We start from the raw sequence: 24,647 nt of genomic DNA on the forward strand, positions 1-24,647 counted from the left end.
ATTTTAAATATAACTTGTGTGTGTGTGTGTGTGTGTGTTGTGTGTGTGTATTAGGAAGGACATCCAGCTATACAAACTATGCCAAATTAGACTGGAGTCTGGTGCAGCCCCTCAGTTTACCACTTCTGGTTAAACTGTCCAACCCATGCCAGCATGGAGAATGGATATTAAATGATGATGATGATGATGATGGTGGTGATATATATATATATGTATATGTGTGTGAGTGTGTGTGTATGCATGTATATGTGCGTATGCATATGAGTGTAAACATATGGGTACGTAAGTATGTGACTGTTTTTGTGTATGCCAGTGTACACCAGTCTGAAATGAATTAATCTGCATCGTTCTATGTCAAAAAGGTAACCCAGCTTACAATAAATATTAAGGATCAATACAAAGGACAAAAACCCTCAAAAGAAATGTCACAGCATTGCTGAAATCTAATGAAAGAAATCAGTGAAAGAATGAACTAAATTTTCTACTCAACTGCCATTAGACAATAGAATAGCCAAGTTGTGGTTCCCTCTTTTAGTTCCAGTAACTGGGATACAGCCCTAACAAAGACCTTTCAAGTGAATACCAAAAATCAATACGACAAAAACTGATTCAGTGTCAGGCAGAGATATGCAATCTACTTGAATCAAAAATGCTTTCAACTATTTCGGGATTGAATGAAAGACCTCGTAGAAAGTCAAGGTATAAAGAAGTTGAGTTTTCAGAACGTGAATGAGTTAAAATTGTGAACAATAATGTGAAATGGATGCAAGAGATGTACAGGGGAATTCAAAGATTGATGGCAGCTGATGATAGTAACAAGAATTCAGGTAAAAGATTCGTCTTGTACAACTTACCTCGATGTATTCTTCAAAACTTCGGTCTTCACTAATGAATTTCTCAATTTGCACAGAAGCTGATCCATCAACCATATAACCATATTCATCCACTACAAAAGGGACATATATTGTGCATCAGTATACATATCATCTGACCATCTGTCAGTTCATCCCTATGTGTGTGTGTGTGCACATATACATATATATGTATATATATATGTATATATATGTATATGTATATGTATATATATATATATATTAATAAATTTTAGGGTAGCAAAAAATTCTAGAAAAATTCTCCGCCACCAGCGGTCAAGTGAGAAAGAAAAGATAGTCAATAGACTATATAATATACATTCAAACATATAAGGGATGGCTATAATAGGACATCCGACTCACTAGAAAGAGCAGCTAAACTGCAAACCACTAATAGTTGTAATTCTGAAATGGAAAGAGAAATAGAAATGTTTACCCTCTTGTTTCTGGACTATGCATAGTTTCGGCAATCTTTTGCAAATAAATTAAATTAAATTAAATTTCTTTACCACAGGCATTGAACTCATCAGCAGAAAAGCCAAGGACTACCATATATTCACGAGGCGATAACGAGCATGTCTCGAGTCTATATGCTATAAATTTTCAAAATCCACCGCATTCGTGCGGTTTTCTCAGCAGTAAATATAAACTGCCGATTTAATTTCAAAATTAGCCAAAAAATCATTAATTAATAAATTTTAAGGTAATTAATGATTTTTTGGCTAATTTTGAAATTAAATCGACAGTTTATATTTACTGCTGAGAAAACCGCGCGAATGTGGTGGATTTTAAAAATTTATAGCATATAGACTCGAGACATGCTCGTTATCGCCTCGTGAATATATGGTAGTCCTTGGCTTTTCTGCTGATGAGTTCAATGCCTGTGGTAAAGAAATTTTATTTTATTTTATTTATTTGCAAAAGATTGCCGAAACTATGCATAGTCCAGAAACGAGAGGGTAAACGTTTCTATTTCTCTTTCCATTTCAGAATTACAACTATTAGTGGTTTGGAGTTTAGCTGCTCTTTCTAGTGAGTCGGATGTCCTATTATAGCCATCCCTTATATGTTTGAATGTATATTATATAGTCTATTGACTATTTTTTCTTTCTCACTTGACTGCTGGTAGCGGAGAATTTTTCTAGAATTTTTTGCTACCATAAAATTTATTAATTAATGATTTTTTGGCTAATTTTGAAATTAAATCGGCAGTTTATATTTACTGCTGAGAAAACCGCGCGAATGCGATGGATTTTGAAAATTTATAGCATATAAATATATGGTAGTCCTTGGCTTTTCTGCTGATGAGTGCAACGCCAGTGGTAAATAAATTTAATTTAATTTAATCCATTTGCAAAAGATTGCCAAAACTATGCATAGTCCAGAAACGAGAGGGTAAACGTTTCTATTTCTCTTTCCATTTCAGAATTACAACTATTAGTGGTTTGGAGTTTAGCTGCTCTTTCTAGTGAGTCGGATGTCCTTAGTATATATATATATATATATATCATCATCATCATTATCATCATTTAACGTTCGCTTTCCATGCTAGCATGGGTTGGACGGTTTGACTGTGGGCTGGCGAACCAGATGGCTGCACTAAGCTCCAGTCTTGATCTAGCAGAGTTTCTACAGCTAGATGCCCTTCCTAATGCCAACCACTCCCAGAGTGTAGTGGGTGCTTTTACATGCCACCGGCACAGGGGCCAGTCAGGCGATACTGGCAACGACCAAGCTCGAATTTTTATATATGTATATATATATATATATATATATATGTATATGTATATGTATGTATATATGTATATATGTATATATATATATATATAAATATATAAATATCCATGCATGCATGGAAGATGGACGAGATGGCAGTCTGTTGCTGGATTATTCATTTTTGCCAGCTTTGTGAACTAGACCAACGTGAAATGAAGTGTTTTGCTTAAGAACACAATGCATCGCTCGGTCCAGGAATCGAAATCACAATCTTGTGATCATGAGTCCAACACCCCAACCACTAAGCCATGCGCAGCATCCGTTTTTCCATAGTTAGATGGTTTCAGGTTGCTCTTGAGTGCTACTGGTAACATGTAACCCAGTACATCCTATTCCAATGTTGGGCCTTTGGCAACTAAACCAGCAACACCATAAGCTTGCTTGAAAAGAGGGTAGTTTTTGAACCCTCCGCAGGATGAGAAATCAAAACTGGTCAAAGGGCAGATAAACTCATAGGAATTATTGGCAGCCATCTGAAAGTGCTGACTCCTATAGCAATATCCGGATCTTTTCGGTTTGAACGGCAGTTTTTCTAGCGGTGTCATATGAAATTGTCACCTATAATTATGACCCTATTATTGATCTATTGCATTTCAATCTGTTTTAGGGTTAGGGTTAGGATTAGGGGTGGGGGGAAGGGTATCTTTTTTTCTTCAGAAATGTAAATAAACCCAATCTGTTTCTTAAATGAGGGACACGTTCATATGGCACAGAATGTTTTCACCTCAATAGACGTCAGTGATTGGTTGAAATTGCAGAAATTGAAGAAAAAACAAATATCTTACAAACTATAGAATTTTCTCAATAAAGCCAAGAGAAAAAGATATTTTATAAACACATTCTACCAGTATACGAAGTTTAAAAGTGTTTAGTTACGTGGAAATTATTTTAAAAAACTGCCGGTCAAACCGAAAAGATCCCAATATCCTCTGATTCCTTCCCTTTCTCATCATCATTCAGGGAGGACCTAAAAGAAAAATAAGGTCCATGGGTACTACCTCTTCTTTTCTGACTAGTGCATAAATGAGATCAGATTGAATTAAACATGAAAAACATGTAAATATAAGAGCACTGACCGAAAGACTGAAGTTGGTTTTGAGGATCATGGAAATTCCTATCAACAGCCTTCTGGAGTTGGCTTTTGGCATTCTGAACGATGTGGTCTGCAACGGTGGCATCAATATATTCATTGCTGCTTTGGGATTCAGCCAGCCAGCACTGAACTGTAGGTATCTTCTGCAGAGTGTTGCATATCGTTTCGACAACATAAATCAAACTCTCTTCTAAATCACCGGATGGTGGGTAGAACTGCATTTTCTCATCATCAAACGTCAGTTCCATTTTCAGGAGAGGCAGGTACTTTAAGTTGTCTTCGTCAAACAGGGATATCCAGTCATTGATGGTCCGTACCAAAATATCTTTTAACTAGTGGAAGAAAGAAAGAAAATGAATTGCATTAGTTTGGAGGTTTCTAAAAGAGCATGGGGATCATTTCATTATTCAATAGCTTCGTCAGAGGAGGACGGGTAATGGTACCTATATTTCTACAGGGCTTCCAAAATTAGAAATGCAAAAATAGGAGGGTAGTTTTTGAACCCTCTGTGGGATGAAAAGACAAAATCGGTCAAAGGGCAGGCAGCCATCCTAAAGTGCTGATCCCTATGGCAAATCTTCAAAGCCACAGTCGAACCAATTCTACTGTATGGCTCAGAAACCTGGACGTTATCAAAGAAGCTTGAGAGGCGGTTAGATGGAACTTACACTAACCTCCGTATGAGAGCTCAAAATCTCTCGTGGAAGCGTCATCCAACCAAAATGCAAATATATGGGAAACTACCATAAATCATCTCTTGTGAAAGGTAGAAGAGTCCAGTTTGCTGGACATTGTTGTAGAGCTGAAAACGAGGTAATTTCTACTCTTCTCTTCTGGAAGCCATCTACTCACGATACCAGACAGCGCACACTCTCCTACCCTGATGTAATCTCCAGGGATACAGGCATCCAGCAACAGGACCTCCATAATGCTATGATGGACTGTGAGGTCTGGCGTAACATAGTAAATTCCATTGTCTCGACCACAGTCAAACAATGATGATGATGATGGCAATATCCAATGATTTCTTTCCTTTCCCATCAATGGGTTAGAGGTTATTGCAGAAACGAAGCTGTGTATCAAAATTTTCTTTAATCTTTTATTTATTTGTTTCAGTCATTAGACTATGGCCATGCTGGAGCACCACTTTTAGTCAAACGAATTGACCCCAGGACTTACTCTTTGTAAACCAAGTACTTATTCTATCAGTCTCTTTCGCTGAACCACTAGGTTACAGGGATGTAAACACGCCAACACCAGTTGTCAAGCGATGATGGGGGGACAAAGACAGGCACACAAACATACACACATGCATGCTGGGCGAAATGCACTAAGTACTGGGGTCAATGTAGTCGACTCCCCCCGCTTTGGTAAAAACTAAAGTGTTTGACCCAAGCAAAAAAAAAAAAGTGCAATAGGTGTACAACATGTAGCAAACAAATATGAAAAAACAATGCGTACTGGTAAATGGGGTGCAGGTGAGAGGACTTGGAAAATTCACATCAGGAATGTTCCAAGTTCCCACACCACTTTTCCGTCTGTCAGTGAAATTTGTTTTTCTTCATATTCATCTACTACACATTATTTTACACCTAGTACACTATTTCTTTTTCAATTTTTGTGATGGGGGTGGGTGGGGTGTGGACTCGGATAATTCACACAATCCAGTAAACCCACTTTGACACTCAGTCACAAAAATGAAAAAAAAAACATAGTGTAATAGGTATAAAACAACATGTAGCAAACAAATATGAAAAAAAAGGCGCACTGGCAAATGGAGGGGTGCAAGAGAGGACTCGGAAAATTCAGGCCTTGACCTTTAAACTCCAGTGTTTGACCTGAGTTACTGGATCGTGTGAATTATCCGAGTCCACACTCCACCCCAACACAAAAATTGAAAAAAAAAATAGTGTACTAGGTGTAAAATAATGTGTAGTAAATGAATATGAAGAAAAAAAATTTTTTCTGACGAACAGGAAAGTGGTGAAAGGACTCGGAACATTCCCGATGGGAATTTTCTGAGACCTCTCCCCTGCACCCTGTTCACCAGCATCCATTTTTTTTTCATATTCGTTTACTACACACTATTTTACACCTATTGCACTAGTTTTTTCTTTTGCTCGGATCAAACCCTTTAGTTTGACCCCCACTTCTTCCCTCAAATTCACTGTTGTGTCAAAATTAGAACGAGTATTAGTATTACTGTTGTTGTTACCACTGCCACCCCACCACCACCACCGCCACCACCACCACCACCACCATCATCATCATTATATTGATTTCAAATTATATTAAACATTCTTTCTTTACTGCATTTAGCTACTTGCTTGTAGTTCATTGTTTCCTTATATCAAAAACAACAAAAACTCTTCTCTCTCTGTCCACACACACACACATACACATGTAGAAGAAAGCAATAAAGTACAAACTACAAGGCAATTACACTGAAGAGAATTGATTCAGATAAGGGTAAAAAAAAAAAACAGAAAAGATTTTTGGAAAAAAAACAAACTTAAAAAAATAAATAGAAAATCAGAATGGAAATCTGAAAAGCAGTAAATAAAAGAATATGGAAACAAAACCCACTCCATAGACATTGCTGTGAAAGATTTGACAAAGAGAAAAATCAAGGACATGCTGCCTGGGTAGGCAAGGTAAGCAGTGCCTACTCTGAATAAAATAGATCGATAGTAATATTTTCCTTTTATGGCAAAATATGCACCTAATTCAATAAAATTATAAAGGTTACTCTGATTAATATGCATGAAATACAAAATATTTTTTTCTGTAGATCAGGTAGGCATAATTTGCTCCTGCCTTTCAATCTCAATATTTAAGCTGTGTATTGTCCTGCTGTAGTACACATGCTGCATACATTCCTACAACAACATTTTCTTTATGCGCTATAAAGGCAGAAGTAAATCTGCCTATAACTCAGTTGTGTGCCTGTGTTTTGCTTAATTTTTTTGTGTGTTTTACTACATAACGTCACCTACTGCCTACCCTGAGTAAATACTTTTGGCACGTGCCTGAGAAGAATGTAAGTCAGAGCTGAAAGTTAACAATAGCTTGAAAGCTTTTGGCTAAAAGCAGAAATGGAAGGTCCACACTTGTGAGTGGGTTGTATTACAATTCTAAAACATTTCGTGGTACTTGTGGTATATGAATTTTGGTCACAAGTTCCACAGACTTTAGCTAAACAGGATCAATATCTAGTCATGAAAAAACTATTATAAATAGCAAAATCTGCAATGGAATAAGGGTTTTGAATGTTGGTACAAGGCATCATTTTAGCAGGGGGTGGATTAGTCGACTACATTGAACCCCAATATTCAACTGGTATTTATTTTAGTGGACATCAACTTAGGAAGCACCAACAAGTTGGAATTACTCCATTCTGACAGGGATTTTTCAGATTTTTTTTTCATGGTACCCTTGGAAATGCTCTGGACTATCCTTTTAGCAAAAAAATTTTGCAAAATATGATGGGGTTTTTATTCAATCCCCTTCCCCCATCTTCTGAACCCGGTGTGGCTGTATGGTCAAGAAACTTGCTTCCCAGCCATGTGATCTTGGGTTCAGTTCCACTATGTGTCACCTTAGGCAAGTGTCTTCTACTACAGTCTCAGGCTGACCAAAGCCTTATGAGTTACTTTGGTAGATGGAAACAGAAAGAAGCCCATTGTTATATGTGTGTGTGTGTGTGTGTGTGTGTGTGTGTATGTGTGAGCATGTATTTGTGTGTACTCTTGTCAATACATCACATGATGGTTGTAAATGAGCATCATTGTCATACAAGTGAGGTGGTTGTTTTGTTTCCAGTCTTCTGTGGATAAACATATCAGGCTACGGGAAATATTACCTTAGTCGGAAACAGCTGAGAGTTGGCTACAATAATGACAACGAATTGTAGAAAAAATCTGCCTCAACAAATTTCATCTGGCCCATGCAAGCATGGCAAAGTGGACATTAAAACGATGATCATCATCATCGGGGTGAGTAGCTGTGTTGATTTGGCAATATTCTGATACTTCAACATGAAAACTAAAAAGTGGTATAAATACGCACCAAATTTGATAAGCGACAATGACCTGGCTGTAATAATCTGTGACATATCTGTCCAGACTGACAAGAAGATCAAGATGAACTGTCTGGTTACAATAATCAAAAGCAAGAATGATTATACTCTGATAGACATCTGATCAAACCATTCCTTCAAGCCAAAACATCACACGGAAAGAAATAAGAAAACTATTACGCTGTTACACATTTATGCCGGTGGAAACAACTTAACCCTTTTGATACCAATCTACCAGACACAGTGTTTGGTTCTGTGATGCAAACTTCCTGCTTTAAAGAAATCTAAATTCAAACTTTCCATCAAAATTTCGTGTTGACTTGTTCCAAACAACAGCTTAATAATGACAGAGTTATTTCACTAAATTTTTTCATTCGCCCATCCATCCATCCATCCCTCCATCCAGCCAGCCAGCCAGCCCTCCATCCATCCAGCCAGCCAGCCAGCTCTCCAGCCAGCTCTCCAGCCAGCCAGCCAGCCAGCCCTCCAGCCATCCATCCATCCATCCATCCATCCATCCATCCAGCCAGCCATCCAGCCATCCATCCATCCATCCATCCATCCAGCTCTCCAGCCAGCCAGCTCTCCAACCAGCCAGCCAGCCCTCCATCCACCATCCAGCCCTCCATCCATCCAGCCAGCCAGCTCTCCAGCCAGCCATCCATCCAGCCCTCCAGCTCTCCAGCCAGCCAGCCAGCCAGCCATCCCCCCAGCTAGCCATCCATCCATCCAGCCAGCTCTCCAGCCAGCCAGCCAGCCAGCCCTCCATCCATCCATCCATCCAGCCATCCATCCAGCCATCCATCCATCCATCCATCCAGCTCTCCAGCCAGCCAGCTCTCCAACCAGCCAGCCAGCCAGCCCTCCAGCCCTCCATCCATCCATCCAGCCCTCCATCCATCCAGCCAGCCAGCTCTCCAGCCAGCCAGCCATCCAGCCCTCTAGCTCTCCAGCCAGCCAGCCAGCCAGCCCTCCATCCATCCAGCCATCCCTCCATCCATCCATCCAGCCAGCCAGCCAGCCATCTTCTCCACCTACTATTTCTGGGAGGGTCAGGGAAGTAGAGTCCTAGGCACCACCTCTATCGGGTTTTGTTAGAAGCAACTATCATTACACTTTCCGGCTGGATTCCCAAGTGTGGTCGAGTAGAGAAGCTTAACCCTTTACCATTCCGATTACTTTGTCAAATGTAATCCTTATTCATTCACATTGGTTTTTAATTAATCATGCATCATCTCATATCTTTGAGATTTTGGTGGTGTGACTGTTTATTTTTAGAATGACATTGTAGGGTAGGTGTGAGAGGCCACATCTAGCCATTTTGAATACAAACCAGGTGGAATATTTGGGCCGGATGTGGTCAGTTGAAATGCTTAAGAGTTAAGTATCTCAGGTCTAGATTTTGATAGTGATTGGAAGTATGAAGCCAAATTGGATGCTAGAATTATAGGAACTGGCACAGTAATGCAGCAGTTCCACCATTTGATACTTTGAGGAGGTGAGGTTTGTAAAAAAGCCAAACTCATTCTCTTAAATTCAGATTACGTGCTTATCCTCACTTATGGTCATTGAATGTTAGTAAATGACCAAAAGAGTATGTAGCATATCTGATATCCTCACTGTTTGAGAAACACAACAGGAATGATCTTGTTTGAGATTACAGCCATCTTTGGCTGGTTTGTTCCTGTTGTGTCCACTGATCTGATTGGTTGGTACGTGGCACGGTTTATCTCTCTACTTATTTCACGCCACTGTCTAAAGCTAACCAATCACGGCTTTTAGATAAGGTCTCGTGACACTGTTTTTCCTATGCTCTGTTTGAGCCATTTTTCCTCTATAAAAAGGCACTTGCTTTCAGTATTCTTCGTCGTTGACTCCAGACCTTTTAAGGTCTAGTCACTGACCATCATCGTACTCAGCTATGTTCCAGTTCCAACAACAGAAGGTACATATAATAGTGTATGCACATAAAACAGAGCATAGGAAAAACAGTGTCACGAGACCTTATCCAAAGGCCGTGATTGGTTAGCTTTACACAGAGGCGCGAAATAAGTAGAGAGACAAACTGCGCCACATACCAACCAATCAGTGGACACAACAGGAACAAACCAGCCAAAGATGGCTGTAATCTCAAATGAGATCATTCCTGTTGTGTTTCTCAAACAGTGAGGATATCAGATATGCTACAAGTACAATCATGAATACAGGTGGATGAAATAAGGTTCTTTTGAAGGATCTTTGGAGTAATTTCTCACTAATTTCAAAAGTAATTGACACAAAGGCAACATATATCTACAGGAATATATTGGTTTCAAATTTCGACACAAAGCCAGCAAGTATGAAGGGTGGAGCTAAGTCAATTACTCAACACCAGCGCTCAACTGGTACTTATTTTATTAACCCCAAAGGGATGAAAGGCAAAGTCAACCATGACAGAATTTGAACTTAGAACAAAAAGACAGGTGAAATTCCACAAAGCATTTCTCCCGGTGTGCTAACAATTCTACTAGCTCGCCACATTATTCCACAGAAATATATAAACAAAACAGCTAAGGCAGCTGCATAGTTATTGTCAAAAGATTATGGAATTTATAAATCTGATGCTGCAATTCTGTACAGTTTAAATCAAAACGGAATTTCTGCTAAGATGCTTTTATATCAAATTCACTAATTCATATACATTGTCATCATTTTAACATTCAGTTTTTCATGCTCATATGTGGGTAGGATGGAATTTTATTGAGGGAGATTTTCTATGGTTGGATGCCCTTCTTGTCATCAACCCCCATGTTTTCCCAAATAAGGTCAAGCCAAGTTAAATCATAGTTGTGACTGATTCCAGTGCCATGTGATTGGCATCCATGCTGGTGGCATGTAAAAAGCACCGTTCAGATGTTGGGCCTCACATAGGCAGTGACAGGTAACCGAGACCTTTGGTGATATACCATGCTTGAGAAAACCTGTCAAGCCAAGTGAGATCGTAGTCGTGGTTGATGCTGGTGTCATGAACATGCCACCCATGCCGGTGTCACATAACTGGTAACCATGCTGGAGTCATGTAACTGGCACCCGTGCCAGTGGCACATAAAAAGCGTCCACTACACACTTGGAGAGGTTGGTATTAGGAAAGGCATCCTGCTGTAGAAATTATGCCAAATCAGATTGGAACTTGGTGCAGCTCCCTCTGGCTTACCAGTTCTCACAAACCATCCAACCCATGGCAGCATGGAAAATGGAAGTTTGATGATGATGATGATGGTGGTGTTGATGGTGTTGGTGGTGGTGATGGTGGTGATGGTGGAGGTGGTGATGGTAGTGGTGATGGTGATGATGATGATGATGATGATGAAGAAGAAAGTAATATTCCCCCATAACTAGTCAGAGACATTACTTGCATGACTGTAATATTTATTCATAACTATTGCAAAATGCATATACACACATGCCTACACACACACACACACACTCAAACACACACACACTCAAACACACACACACAAACACACAATGGGCTTCTTTCAGTTTCCAGCTACCAAACTCACACAAGGATCCGGTCGACCCAGAGTTATAGCAGAAGACTATTGTCCAATGTGCTACACAGTGAGATTGAAAGCAGAACCATGTAGTTGGAAAGTAAATTTCTTACCACCGAGCCATGTCTGCACCTATTTCATGTTCTATGAGATTAAAATAATGACTACTTTGTGATTTGCTTATTTTACTTCACTACTGACACACTTGAGAATAACTCCAATAAGACAATATATTTAGCTATTTGTGGATAATGATTGATCATATCTTGTCTTCAATCTTTTTTTTCATTCAACTTTCTATTTCTGTAAAAGCCAACTTCAAGATAATGCTTAAGTTTCTGCAATGCAGTATTAGTTGTAGTTTGTACTGTTAGAGTTGGTTCTGAAATAATCAATCTGTTAGAACATCTAACTGCCATCTTGTGGAGGTTTGTTGGTGTTAGGAAGGACATCCAGCCATAGAACAGACAAAGGCGGCGAGCTGGCACAAAACGTTAGCATGCCAGGCGAAATGCTTAGCAATATTTTGTCTGCCGTTACATTCTGGGTTCAAATTCCACTGACGTCGACTTTGCCTTTCATCCTTTCGGGGTGGATTAAATAAGTACCAGTTATGGACTGGGGTCGATATAACCGACTTAATCCGTTTGTCTGTCCTTATTTGACTTCTCTGTGTTTAGCCCCTTGTGGGTAGTAAAGAAATAGGTATTTCGTCTGCCGTTATGTTCTGGGTTCAAATTCCGCCAAGGTCGACTTTGTCTTTCATCTTTTGGGGTCGATAAATAAAGTACCAGTTATGTACTGGGGTCAATGTAATCGACTTCATCCCTTTGTCTGTCCTTGTTTGTCCCCTCTATGGTTAGCCCCTTGTGGGCTAACCATAGACACTGGAACATTAACAGAAAAGTTTTTTTAAAAGAATATTTGCATAGTGTTCAAATACAAGTGGCATTTTCCTTGTTTCTGCCTGTCTCTGTCTCTCTTGTTTACTCTTGTGGGTTCAAGGTTGTTGTGTATCTTTGCATGTATGTGTATATATATATATATATATATATATATATACACACACACATACATACATACATACATACATACAAACATACATACATACACATGCATTTTCAATTGAATCTCCTGCAAGTTAACATGGGATTCCTTGTCGACAATGTAAACTTCATTTGATTAAGGTATCTTTGGCCCAACAAGTAACTAGTGATTTACCCCTCCTTTGGGTAATTACTACTTCTGAGGCTCTGTTATCTAAGAAACATATGCAGTCTGGATTTTATCGACTCCATTCCCTAATTCTGGATTTTCATTCAGATACACAGCAACCCCAGTTGCTAACTTTGAGCTATAAAATAACTTCCTTCAGCTTATTGAACTTTGATATGGGAAAAATTTACAACCTTCTACGTCAATAAACCACTATTGTTCCCTGAAAGTTGTTTTTTATTCCTTCTATGGATTGCTTGATGCTTATTCAATTCTTAAACCTTGATCCTTGCATCTTACCTTTACATCTATATACATATATGTATGTGTGTGTGTGTGTGTGTGTGTGTATATACAGGGTGTCCCAAAAAAATGTATACACACTTTAGCAGCTGATAATTCAATTGATATTTTTTCTTTCCAGATGAAACCTATAGGATTTAATGATGGCAGTCAGATTAAGCTTTGAACAAAGAAAATTCATTCTAAAATGATACTGGAAGTGTGAAAATGCAGTTGAAGTGCAAAAACAGTTGGGTAGGGAGTTTCAAACAGATCCACCAATGCAACTCCCTATCACTTGAATTAGAGATAAGTTTGAAGCTGATGGAACTGTTCAGAATGTCCACGATAAGCATTCCAGAAGACCCCAAACATCAACAACCCCAACAAAGCAAGGAGTACTAGAAATGAATCACCAAAGTCCAAGAAAATCTGTGCGGCAAAGCGAGTCATGAGGTAGGTATTCCAAAATCATCTGTCCAATGCATTTTGAAGCATTGTCAATGGAAAAGTTACATTCCAAGATTAGTCCATGCTATTAATGATGATGATCCAGACGAAAGAGTGCAGTATTGCGAGTGGTACTTGGAACGATGTGTAGAAGCTGCACACTTTCCAACAAAGATTGTGTGGAGTGACGAAGCCACATTCAAATTAAATGGTTCAATTAACTGCCACAATTGCACCTACTGGGGTCCTGAGAATCTGCATGTTATGGTGAAACACCATGTTAATTTGATATTTGTGTGGTGTGGTTTATCATCAAGAAGATTAATTGGACTATTCTTTTGTTATGCTACTGTGACTGGTCCCGTTTACTTGAACTTGTTGCAACAGTCTGTTATGCCAAGCATTAGAGAAGACTTTGAAGATGAGGAGTTTTATTTTCAGCAAGATGGGGCACCCCCACACTACCATTGCTATGTTAGATCCTTCCTTGATGAGATCTTGCTAAACAGGTGGATTGGATGAAGAGGTATGGTTGAATTCACCAGACCTCACACCACTAGACTTTTTTATGGGGATACCTTAAAGACAAATTCTACGCTATGAAACCTACAAGTCGCTGATTTGAGAGCAGCCATTGGACGAGAGTGCACACAAATACCAAACAAATTCTTTTGTGATATTTGTGATTCCATTCCTTTGCGTTGTCAGCAGTGCCTGGACCAGACCGGACATCAGTTTGAAAACAGGCATTGACAAAACAATAAAATAATGTCTGTAGATTCTATTAAATTTTGAAAATGAAGTGTCTTTTAATAAACAACTACTTTACAATTGTTTAAAGTGTGCATACATTTTTTTGGGACACCCTGTATATATATATAGATATATATATAAAGGAAAATCTATCACCTTACACACATACACACACATATTCTTTTATTCTGTTATTGGTTTCAGTCACTTGACTGCAGCCATGCTGGAGCATCACCTTTAATCAAACAAATCGACCCCAGGAGTTATTCTTTGCAAGCCTAGTACTTATTCTATTGGTCTCTTTTGCCAAACAGTTGTCAAGTGATGGTGGGGGGACAAACACATATACAAACGCACACACACACACACACACACACATATATGATGGGCTTCTTTCAGTTTCTGTCTACCAAATCCACTCACAAGGCTTTGGTCGACCTGATGCTATATATAGTAGAAGACACTTGCCCGAGGAGCCACACAGTAGGACTGAACCTGGAATCATGTGGTTGGGAAGCAAGCTTCTTACCACACAGCAACACAAATATGTGTGAGTTTTATGTATAATTATGCAAAAAGACATTTAAATATTAAATGAGAAAGCACTAAATAATATATATATGCAGAGAACAAATTATATTCTTATAGTTTTTATAAAGGAAAGCTTGACAAGGCTTTCAATATTTCAAAGATGGAATGGTTGGCTTAATAAGACTATCTGATAATGCCATCCATTGGTAAAACCTCAAAGCCATTGTCAACCTTCTCTTTGCCAGATACACACACATACACACATGTGCATACATGCACAAACCCACATACTGCAATTCAAATTCCAGTGTGCCTTATCTATCATTCAATCACTAGTCTACAAATATCATCTGATAAGTGAAAAACACATATATAAATTGAGAACACAAAAAAAGATGAGAAATATAGATACTTAGTTAAACGAAATGTAATTATATTATGATATTGAGATGCTGTCCTCTTTTTGAATGCAACATTTCATAAACATATTTAAAGTAATGCAATTTACAAAATCAGAACAGATACAAACTCTTTAGATATTTTCACAGGATTGTCATAACATCACAGGTAATGTCATAAGCAACCTCAGTAAGATATACATTTATTATGTATAAGATATACGTAGTATAAAATCTGTTTTCTATACAATATAGTCTGTCTGTTATATAATCTATGTATATTCCATGGAGTTTATTAAGGACATATTCTGTATATGGTCTATGTGTTATACACTATCCTGACTAATGTGGCTAAGAAGTTTGCTTCTCAACCACATGGCTTTAGTGTCACATAAAAGCACCTGTGTGGTACCACATAAAAGTGTCCATGCGGCACCAGTTAAAAGCTCCTGTGCAGTATCACATAAACACGCCATGTGGTGCCATGCAAAAGTACCCATGAGGCACTACACAAAAGCACCTTTGTGGTGCCATGTAAAAGCATCCATGCAGTGTCACATAAAAGTGCCTTAAGAGTACCTGTGCAGTGCCACATAAAGGCATCTGTGTGGTGCCATGTAAAAGTGTCTGTGCAGCTCCACATAAAAGCAACCCTGTGGTGCCATATAAAAGTGTCTGTGTGATGTCACGTAGAAGCACCTGTGCAGAGCCACATAAAATCACCCAGCATACTCTATAAAGTGGTTGGCATATTTTTTTTTTTACTTGTTTCAGTCATTTGACTGCGGCCATGCTGGAGCACCGCCTTTAGTCAAGCAAATCAACCCCGGGACTTATTCTTTGTAAGCCCAGTACTTATTCTATCGCTCTCTTTTGCCGAACTGCTAAGTGATGGGCACGTAAACACACCAGCATCTGTTGTCAAGCAATGCTAGGGGGTCAAACACAGACACGCAAACACACACATACACATATACACGACAAGCTTCTTTCAGTTTCTGTCTACCAAATCCACTCACAAGGCATTGGTCGGCCCGGGGCTATAGCAGAAGACACTTGCCCAAGATGCCACACAGTGGGACTGAACCCGGAACCATGTGGTTGGTTAGCAAGCCACTTACCACACAGCCACTCCTACGCCAATATATATATTTATTTATTTATTTATTTATATATGGTTGTTATATTTTTTTGATAACATAATAGGTTAGACAGGATGATGTCTGTATTACAATAACCAAAATATGATATTCATGTATAGTAATATTACAATCACGAAATTAGCATTAGCTTGTCTCACTCTTTCTTGCGGAACCCTAGGAACACTGATATAGACAAAGGATTAGGGGGAAAGGAAAAGGAACAATATACAAAAGTATCAAAGAAAGCTTAGCTTCTTACCTGATTTGATAGAATGGTGGTGATAGATGTGAAAAAGGAGTCCAGTTTGCTTCCTTTCATCTTCAATGATTTAGCATCAGTAAATATGTTTATTATTGTCGGGTACCAGCTGCAATATAACAGGCCAAATATATGTAAAATCTCAAGTTTGTCAATCTCTTTTACTCTTTTGGTTGTTTCAGTCATTTGACTGTGGCCATGCTGGAGCACCGCCTTTAGTCAAGCTAATCGACCCCCAGGACTTATTCTTTGTAAGCCTAGTACTTATTCTATCGGTCTCTTTTGCCGAACCGCTAAGTTACGGGGACGTAAACACACCAGCATCGGTTGTCAAGCGATGTTGTGGGGGACAAACACAGACACACAAATATATATACACACACACATACATATATACAACGGGCTTCTTTCAGTTTCCGTCTACCAAATCCCCTCACAAGGCTTTGGTCGGCCCGAGGCTATAGTAGAAGATACTTACCCAAGGTGCCACGCAGTGGGAGTGAACCTGGAACCATGTGGTTGTAAGCAAGCTACTTACCACACAGCCACTCCTATGCCAATGTTTATCAATCTTAAGTATGCAAATCAAACCAAAAGGATTTAAGATGCTAAAGCAAATCAACAGCTATCTAGCAAGGTGCCATGTACCTCCAACCATCAAAATCAATTTTTATCCCATCTGGTTAAGTTCTCTTGACAGATGAATTATCTCACAACCCCTGCAACCATCATTCAGCTTGTAGCTGACACAAGGTCTCTCTACAGCAGGTAGCACAATTAAATGCACCCAGTATACATAGTAAAGTTTTTGTGATAGGAAGGGTATTAACTGATAAAAATCGTTCCTAAATTAAGGATATACACAACAGAGTTACCAGTGTTTCTTGATGTTGAAGAATTGCTCTCGGTTGTGTGACAAAAGACTAAGGTGAGTGTTAAGAGGGAGAATCCTGGCTGGTGGTGATATGTTGGACTATGATGGATTGTGAGATATTAATACCCATACAACCCATACCAGCAGGGAAAATACACACACACACGCACACACACATGCACACACACACACACTCACTCACACTAACATATACACACACACTCACTCACACTAACATATAACACACACATACATGCGATGGGCTTTTTGCAGTTTCTGTCTACCAAATTCATTCACATTGCAAAGGTTTACTTCTTGGAAAATATTTAGGAAACACCATTGAAAAACTCAGGAAAAATCATGAGAAAATGTTGCGAAAGAAAGAGATGGATATTCATAGATATGTATTTATACACACACACATAGATATTTATTATGTATCATTATTCTTCAATACTATACCCCACTCAGTTGAGGGTACTGGTATTGTGAGTGCTTGATAACCTCACCAATGTTGGTACCATGAAAAGAGCCCCCGGTGCACTCTGTAAAGTGTTTGAAATTAGGAAGTGACCCCAGCAGTAGAAACCCCAAATCAAAGCAGACACTGGAACTTGGCACAGCCCTTTAACTCATCAGTTCTAGTCAAAATGTACAAGACACTGCTACCACCATCAATGCTTCCGCTTCCTCTGATGCTGCTACCACCACCGATACTGGCACTAATGACAACAATGACAGTCTGTATACATACATATACATACATATTCAAATATATGTGTTGGGATATGTGTGTTCATATGCACATATACAAATTAATTATTAGTTTATTGACTGTGTTTGGTTGTTGTCGCTACCCGTGACCAGAAATTACAAACAACAATAACAAAAAAAACATAAAAAACATTCCCCATTAAAAGAAGACAAAACAAAAGAAAATAAAAAGAAAGCATAAAGCGAAATTAATTAACTGAGTAATTAATTACACACTTCTAACACAGTCATTCCCTATCTTACCAATATGGTTAACAACGTTTCTCAGGCCTTTACGAGACATAATTGGGCAGAAAATGAAGCTACTGCTTTGATAAACATTCTTTTGATTCTCATAATTGACAATGAAACATATAGGATGTGCAATAAAATCACTACAAAACCTGCTTATAACACAACTGAGAGACAGGTTAAAAATAAATTTGAAGAAATCTCAAAATTACTTCATTGAGTGTGCATGGAGAAGCTAGAAATTGTTATTGGTTAATGAATAGAGCATTAACATTTGACTCTACTTCAGTAAGTCAGAATCTGTATCAACAAGCTGATATCCAGCAGCTGAAATGCAACTGACAACAGTAAATCGCTATCGCTATGGTAGTTCCTTTTGATCAAAGAATCTCCTACTGCTATCCATGACCAGCCCACTCAAGCAGAAAAATAAATTCCACTCCTCGAAATCGAAAGATCCAGTCTTTCATTGGCTTCCTGGGAAAACTCCAACTCAACTGCTACTGTTTCGGTGGAGAATGTCAAAGTTGTTGACAGCTGCACTTATCTTGGCAGCATGATCCATAGCAACATTAGCTGCTAAGCCCAAAGTCTTAAAAACAGTTGGATGAGCTGGTATGGTATATTTGTGGATTCAGTGGACGAGGTTGTTTGGCACAGCTGACATCTGAGCAGAAGGACAAAGGTTTGGCTCTTCAGGTCTCTGGTCCTCCCTGTCATGCTCTACAGTTGTGAAACAGGACACTGTTCAGGATCCTCAAGAGCTGCCTGAAATCTTTTGGTGCCATTCACAGGATTATGGCCTACAATTGGTCAGACCCATATCCAACCAATAACTATATTAAAAAACTGGGATGCATCCTGTTGCTTGTATGATTTGAGAGCATCAGCTTAGACAGCTTGGCCATGTTGCTCAGTGATCCAAATTGGATCCTGCATACTGGGTTCTCTTCTCTGAGGATCTGGCTAGGACCAGGGCTGTAGAGATGAAACAAGAAACTTTGACTCCGATTCTGACTCTGACTCCTCTTTATGTAATTAAGTGATTGTGGTCTACATATCTCACAAAACATACGCATACACTTGTACTTTGAGTAGGCCTGTATGTTATAACTGGTTTATATTAAAGAATAAAGACATTGTGAGTCGGAATCAGAGTCGGTATAGTTTTACCGACTCCGACTCCAGCTACCCCTTAATTGTTTCTGACTCCGACTCCCCAGCCCTGGCTAGGAAGATGACTCATGCTGGTTAGTCACATGCCTCATGGCCACAACAGATGAGGAAGCATCTTGGGGAGATGGGAAGTGACAGGGACTCAGTTCAGAGGACTGCCCAGACTGACCCAAGCAAATATTGACAAACAGTGGATGCAGCAACAAACTGCAATGGTCCATGCCGCCATACCAGCCCTTTAAAAAGACAAAAAAAGAACAGCTTTTCCCATCATTTAAGAATCCAAATCCATTGAGATAACAGCAACAAAATCCCATCGTTCTCACCTGCATCCCACCATGTGTCAGAAACTTATAAAAGGGTTTTTAACCTTTTAGCATTCAGATTATTCTGTTAAATGTAATATTTACTTATTCATATTGTTTTCAATCAAGGAGTGGCTGTGTGGTAAGTAGCTTGCTTTCCAACCACGTGGTCCCAGGTCCAGTCCCACTGCGTGGCACCTTGGGCAAGTGTCTTCTACTATAGCTTCAGGCCGACCAAAGGCTTGTGAGTGGATTTGGTAGACAGAAACTGGAAGAAGCCCGTCGTATATGTATATATGTATATGTATGTGTGTATATATGTTTGTGTGTCTGTTTGTCCCACCCAACATTGCTTGACAACCGTAACTTAGCAGCTCGGTAAAAAGTGACCAATAGAATAAGTACTAGGCTTACAAAGAATAAGTCCTGGGGTCGATTTGCTCGACTAAAGGCGGTGCTCCAGCATAGCCACAGTCAAATGATTGAAACAAGTAAAAGAGTATCTTGTAGCTTCAAGATTTCGATGATGTGATCTTTCATTTTGAGATACATTATAGGATAGATGTGAGGAGCCAGATTGGGCCAGTTTGAACAAAGAACAGGTAAAATGTTTGGGCCAGATATGGCCAGTTTAAACGCTAAAGGGTCAAATAAGGCATAGCCAGAAAACAATGTCCACAACAATCACAGCATAGAAGGTAGATATTAGCCTTTCGAAAAACACACAAGATCTGCCAACTTCACTTAAACATTTATTATTCTGTGTCAAAATGTTTGTTACACTAGCTGTGGTCTCAGAGCAAATCATTGGCCAAACAAGTAATATCTCCAAATGTCCACAACTGTATCTGAAATACTGCCCTAAATGTAGAGTCCATGGCCTTGGTTCCAAATATGGATGGATGTATCAAAATAACAGACTGGCCTGGCACTAGGGTCAAATAAGACATAGCCAGAAAACAATGTCCACAACAATCACAGCATAGAAGGTAGATATTAGCCTTTCGAAAAACACACAAGATCTGCCAACTTCACTTAAACATTTATTATTCTGTGTCAAAATGTTTGTCACACTAACTGTGGTCTCAGAGCAAATCATTGGCCAAACAAGTAATATCTCCAAATGTCCACAACTTTATCTGAAATACTGCCCTAAATGTAGAGTCCATGGCCTTGATTCCAAATATTGATGGATGTACCAAGAATAACAGACTGGCCTGGAACTCTGTCATTTATGATGACAAGTGCTATGGTTGATCTAATCAAGGGAACAATCTGCTCATGAAATTAAATGTACAAGTGGCTGAGAACTCCACAGACATAATGTACCCTTAACATAGTTCCCAGGGATGTGACAAGGCTGGCCCTTTGAATTACAGGTGCTGCTCATGTTTACCATCTGAGTGGACAGGTGAAGGATTAACAAGTGTGTCTTTTCCCCACCTGAAACTGTACCAGAGCTCATTTTTGCTGAAAATCAGGAATGTAAAAAAATTATTATCACTGTTGTCAATAGTGGCAGTGGTGGTAGTAGCATCATCATCATGTTCATCATCGTCGTTGTCGTCATCATCATCATTATTTAATGTCTGTCTTCCATGCTGGCTGGCATAGACTGGACAGTTTGACGAGATGTGGCAGGTTTGAGGGATGCTGCATTGGGATCCACTGCCTCATATGGTATACTTTCTACCACTGGAAGCCTTTCCTAAAGTTGACCATTTCAAAGTGTGCTAAGTACAGTGTGTGTATGTGTGACATGCGTGAATGCGTGTGTGTGTGTGTAGAACCAGGATTGGTGAGGTTGCCATGCAGTTTGCACTATGGCTGATAGGGGCTACAGTAGAAATTGGGGTGATTTCATGTAAGGAAGAGATGAGGAGGGGGTCAAAGAACAAATAAAGGGGCCGGAAGTTGCTTTTGATCTTACATTTGCTCTACCAGAGCTGACCTGGGGTTCAACAACAACGTAAAGAAAGAAAGAAAGAAAGGAAGAAAGAAAGAAAGAAAGCTGTTACCTGTTCTTTAATTTGTCATTAGCTTTTTCCAGTTCCAACATAACCATATTCCTCAAAGTTCCTAATTCTATAGCACCTTGAGCCCTAAGCAAAAAAGCATGAAAGAATGAACGTAAGAATTTGGTCCTTAACAGCATCTGGCACCAACAATCACCTGTTTTAACCAGGTTAATACCAATCCCTTTTTAAACCCATTCGATATAAACTTGTCGGTCAATCCATATTGATGTTACCGTCATTTATTAACCCACTCAATATTATTGATTGACTTAATATTAAAAGATGGCAAGCCGGCAGAATCATTAGCATGCTTTTTACGTTCCACTGGCACGGGAGCTAGTCAGGGGTCACTGGCATCAGCCATGTTCGGATGGTGCTTTTAATGTGCCACTGGCATGGGAGCCAGTCAGGCAGCCCTGGCATTGATAACATTTGGATAGTGCTTTTTACGTGCCACTGGCACGAGAGCCAGTCAGGGAACACTGGCATCGGACTGGATCCCGTGCCAGTAATGTGTAATAACAGTTTTAAATTTCAGTACAAAACCAGCAATTTTTAGCAAGCAGCGGGAGCATTATATTAACCCCAGTACTCAACTACTACTTATTTTATTGACCCCGAAAGGATGAAAGACAAGGCCGATCTTAGTTGAATTTGAACTCAGAACGTTAAGATCAAGAAAGAATGCAACAAAGCATTTCACTCCATGTGTTAACAATTCTGCCAGCTTGCTACCTTATCACTGTGTGATAATGCTATTTCTATATATCAGAAATTCAAATAAAATTTAAACTATAATATTTATGCGTTTATATAAATTATTCATGAAGAAAATGATTGAAAAAAAAATGAGAAATATCTTAAGATTGATAATTCCCAAACAATCCTCATTCTCTCTCTCTCTCTCTCTCTCTCTCTCTCTCAGTTTTTTTTTTTATATATAATACAAAGATATCAAAAATTATAAATTAGACAAAATAATATAAAAACTAAAAAAAATTCAAAAGCAAACAGAGCACAATGAAAAGCTATTAGTAATAAAAATAAAAACATAGATTACTGACATAAAATAGAGGCAGAAAGTGTTATGTACTCACCGGAGCCCTGATAAGTTTAATAAAGTCATGTGACTTAATGTTGTCTGACAGACATTCAAAAGAATCTGTGTGAGTGGATGTAAGAGGTGTAGGTTCTGCTGAATGGCTTTGCGATGAATTTTGAACCTCTTGTGCCATTCTTTGGAATAATTAAGACCACTGTGGTTCAGTTATCATAGAAATAAAGAGGAAAAAGAAATCACTGATATATATACACTTTTACTCTTTTACTTGTTTCAGTCATTTGACTGCGGCCATGCTGGAGCACCGCCTTCAATCGAGCAACTCGACCCCGGGACTTATTCTTTGTAAGCCCAGTACTTATTCTATCGGTCTCTTTTGCCGAACTGCTAAGTGACAGGGACATAAACACACCAACATCGGTTGTCAAGCAATGCTAGGGGGACAAACACAGATACACAAACACACACACATACACATACATATATATGCGACAGGGTTCTTTCAGTTTCCGTCTACCAAATCCACTCACAAGGCTTTGGTCGGCCCGAGGCTATAGTAGAAGACACTTGCCCAAGGTGCCACACAGTGGGACTGAACCCGGAAGCATGTGGTTGGTAAACAAGCTACTTACCACACAGCCACTCCTGCACCTATATATATATATATATATATATATATATATATCTTTTAAATTTGTTTAAGGGAAACATTTTGAATGTACAAATAATGCTCCGATTCCATTATGCCAGCCAAAGTCTAAAGGGATAAACAACCCTCAGTTAAACATCCATTAATGTAATATCACCCGAAGAAATGAATCCATGAAGATGATCTACTCAATGCCCATGGATACTTTCTAACTAGAAAGGGTATGGCCTGGTCAGCCTGTAATGACATGCATAAGATCTGGTCATCAAATCTAAGTAGAGACTTCAAACTTGAAATCTTCAAAGCCACAGTCGAACCAATTCTACTATATGGCTCAGAAACCTGGACGTTATCAAAGAAGCTTGAGAGGCAGTTGGATGGGACCTACACTCGCCTCCTTATGAGAGCTCAAAATCTCTTGTGGAAGTGCCATCCAACCAAAATGCAAATATACAGGAAACTACTACCTGTGTCATCTCTTGTGAAAGTAGGAGAGTCCAGTTTGCTGGACATTGTTGTAGAGCTGAAAAAGAGGTAATTTCTACTCTTCTCCTCTGGAAGCCATCTACTAGCGATACCAGAGGGCGCACACTCTCCTACCCTGATGTAATCTCCAGGGATACAGGCATCCAGCAACAGGACCTCCGTAATGGCATAATGGACCATGAAGTCTGGCGTAGCATGGTAAATTCCATTGTCTCGACCACGGTCGAACAATGATGATGATGATGGATACTACAGACTTTACTGAGATCATCCCAGGAATGTAGACTGTGATCTTAAGAGACATGTGATTTGTGGAAACACGTGTAGCGATGCATTAAAATATTTATAAATTCTATCCAAGGATTATTGTTATTACTATATATATATATATATATATATATATATATATATATATATATATATATATATATATATATACTTTATTTAAAGCAGCAGAAAATTCAACAAAACCTGTTACTCTGAGTTTCACGTTCCCGTTCGTCGGACAGTTTTTGCTAGAATTCTAGCTAAAACTGTCCGACGAACGGGAACGTGAAACTCAGAGTAACAGGTTTTGTTGAATTTTGTGCTGCTTTAAATAAAGCATATTACTCTACCACTGGTATTTGAGTACTCTTTTTTCCAAAATTGTTTCACAATTATGTGTTTACTCTGGTATATATATATATATG

At 39.0% G+C, this 24,647-nt stretch overlaps 1 protein-coding gene across 2 annotated transcripts in view; it reads right to left on the reverse strand.

The window, feature by feature from the left end:
* The window catches only part of LOC115217286 (dynein heavy chain 12, axonemal-like), a 432,620-nt gene that overhangs the window by 381,298 nt on the left and 26,675 nt on the right, over positions 1-24,647 (reverse strand). For both annotated transcript variants that reach the window (XM_029786929.2, XM_036507253.1), the window contains 5 exons: positions 22,858-23,016; positions 21,761-21,844; positions 16,383-16,491; positions 3,725-4,073; positions 855-946 (listed from right to left, as the gene is read on the reverse strand). In XM_029786929.2, coding sequence (XP_029642789.1) covers positions 855-946; positions 3,725-4,073; positions 16,383-16,491; positions 21,761-21,844; positions 22,858-23,016 — 793 coding nt within the window. The remainder of the gene's footprint in view (positions 1-854; positions 947-3,724; positions 4,074-16,382; positions 16,492-21,760; positions 21,845-22,857; positions 23,017-24,647) is intronic.

This window comes from Octopus sinensis, linkage group LG11 (assembly GCF_006345805.1).
Source record: "Octopus sinensis linkage group LG11, ASM634580v1, whole genome shotgun sequence".
In the NCBI taxonomy this organism is placed as follows: Eukaryota; Metazoa; Mollusca; class Cephalopoda; order Octopoda; family Octopodidae; genus Octopus; species Octopus sinensis.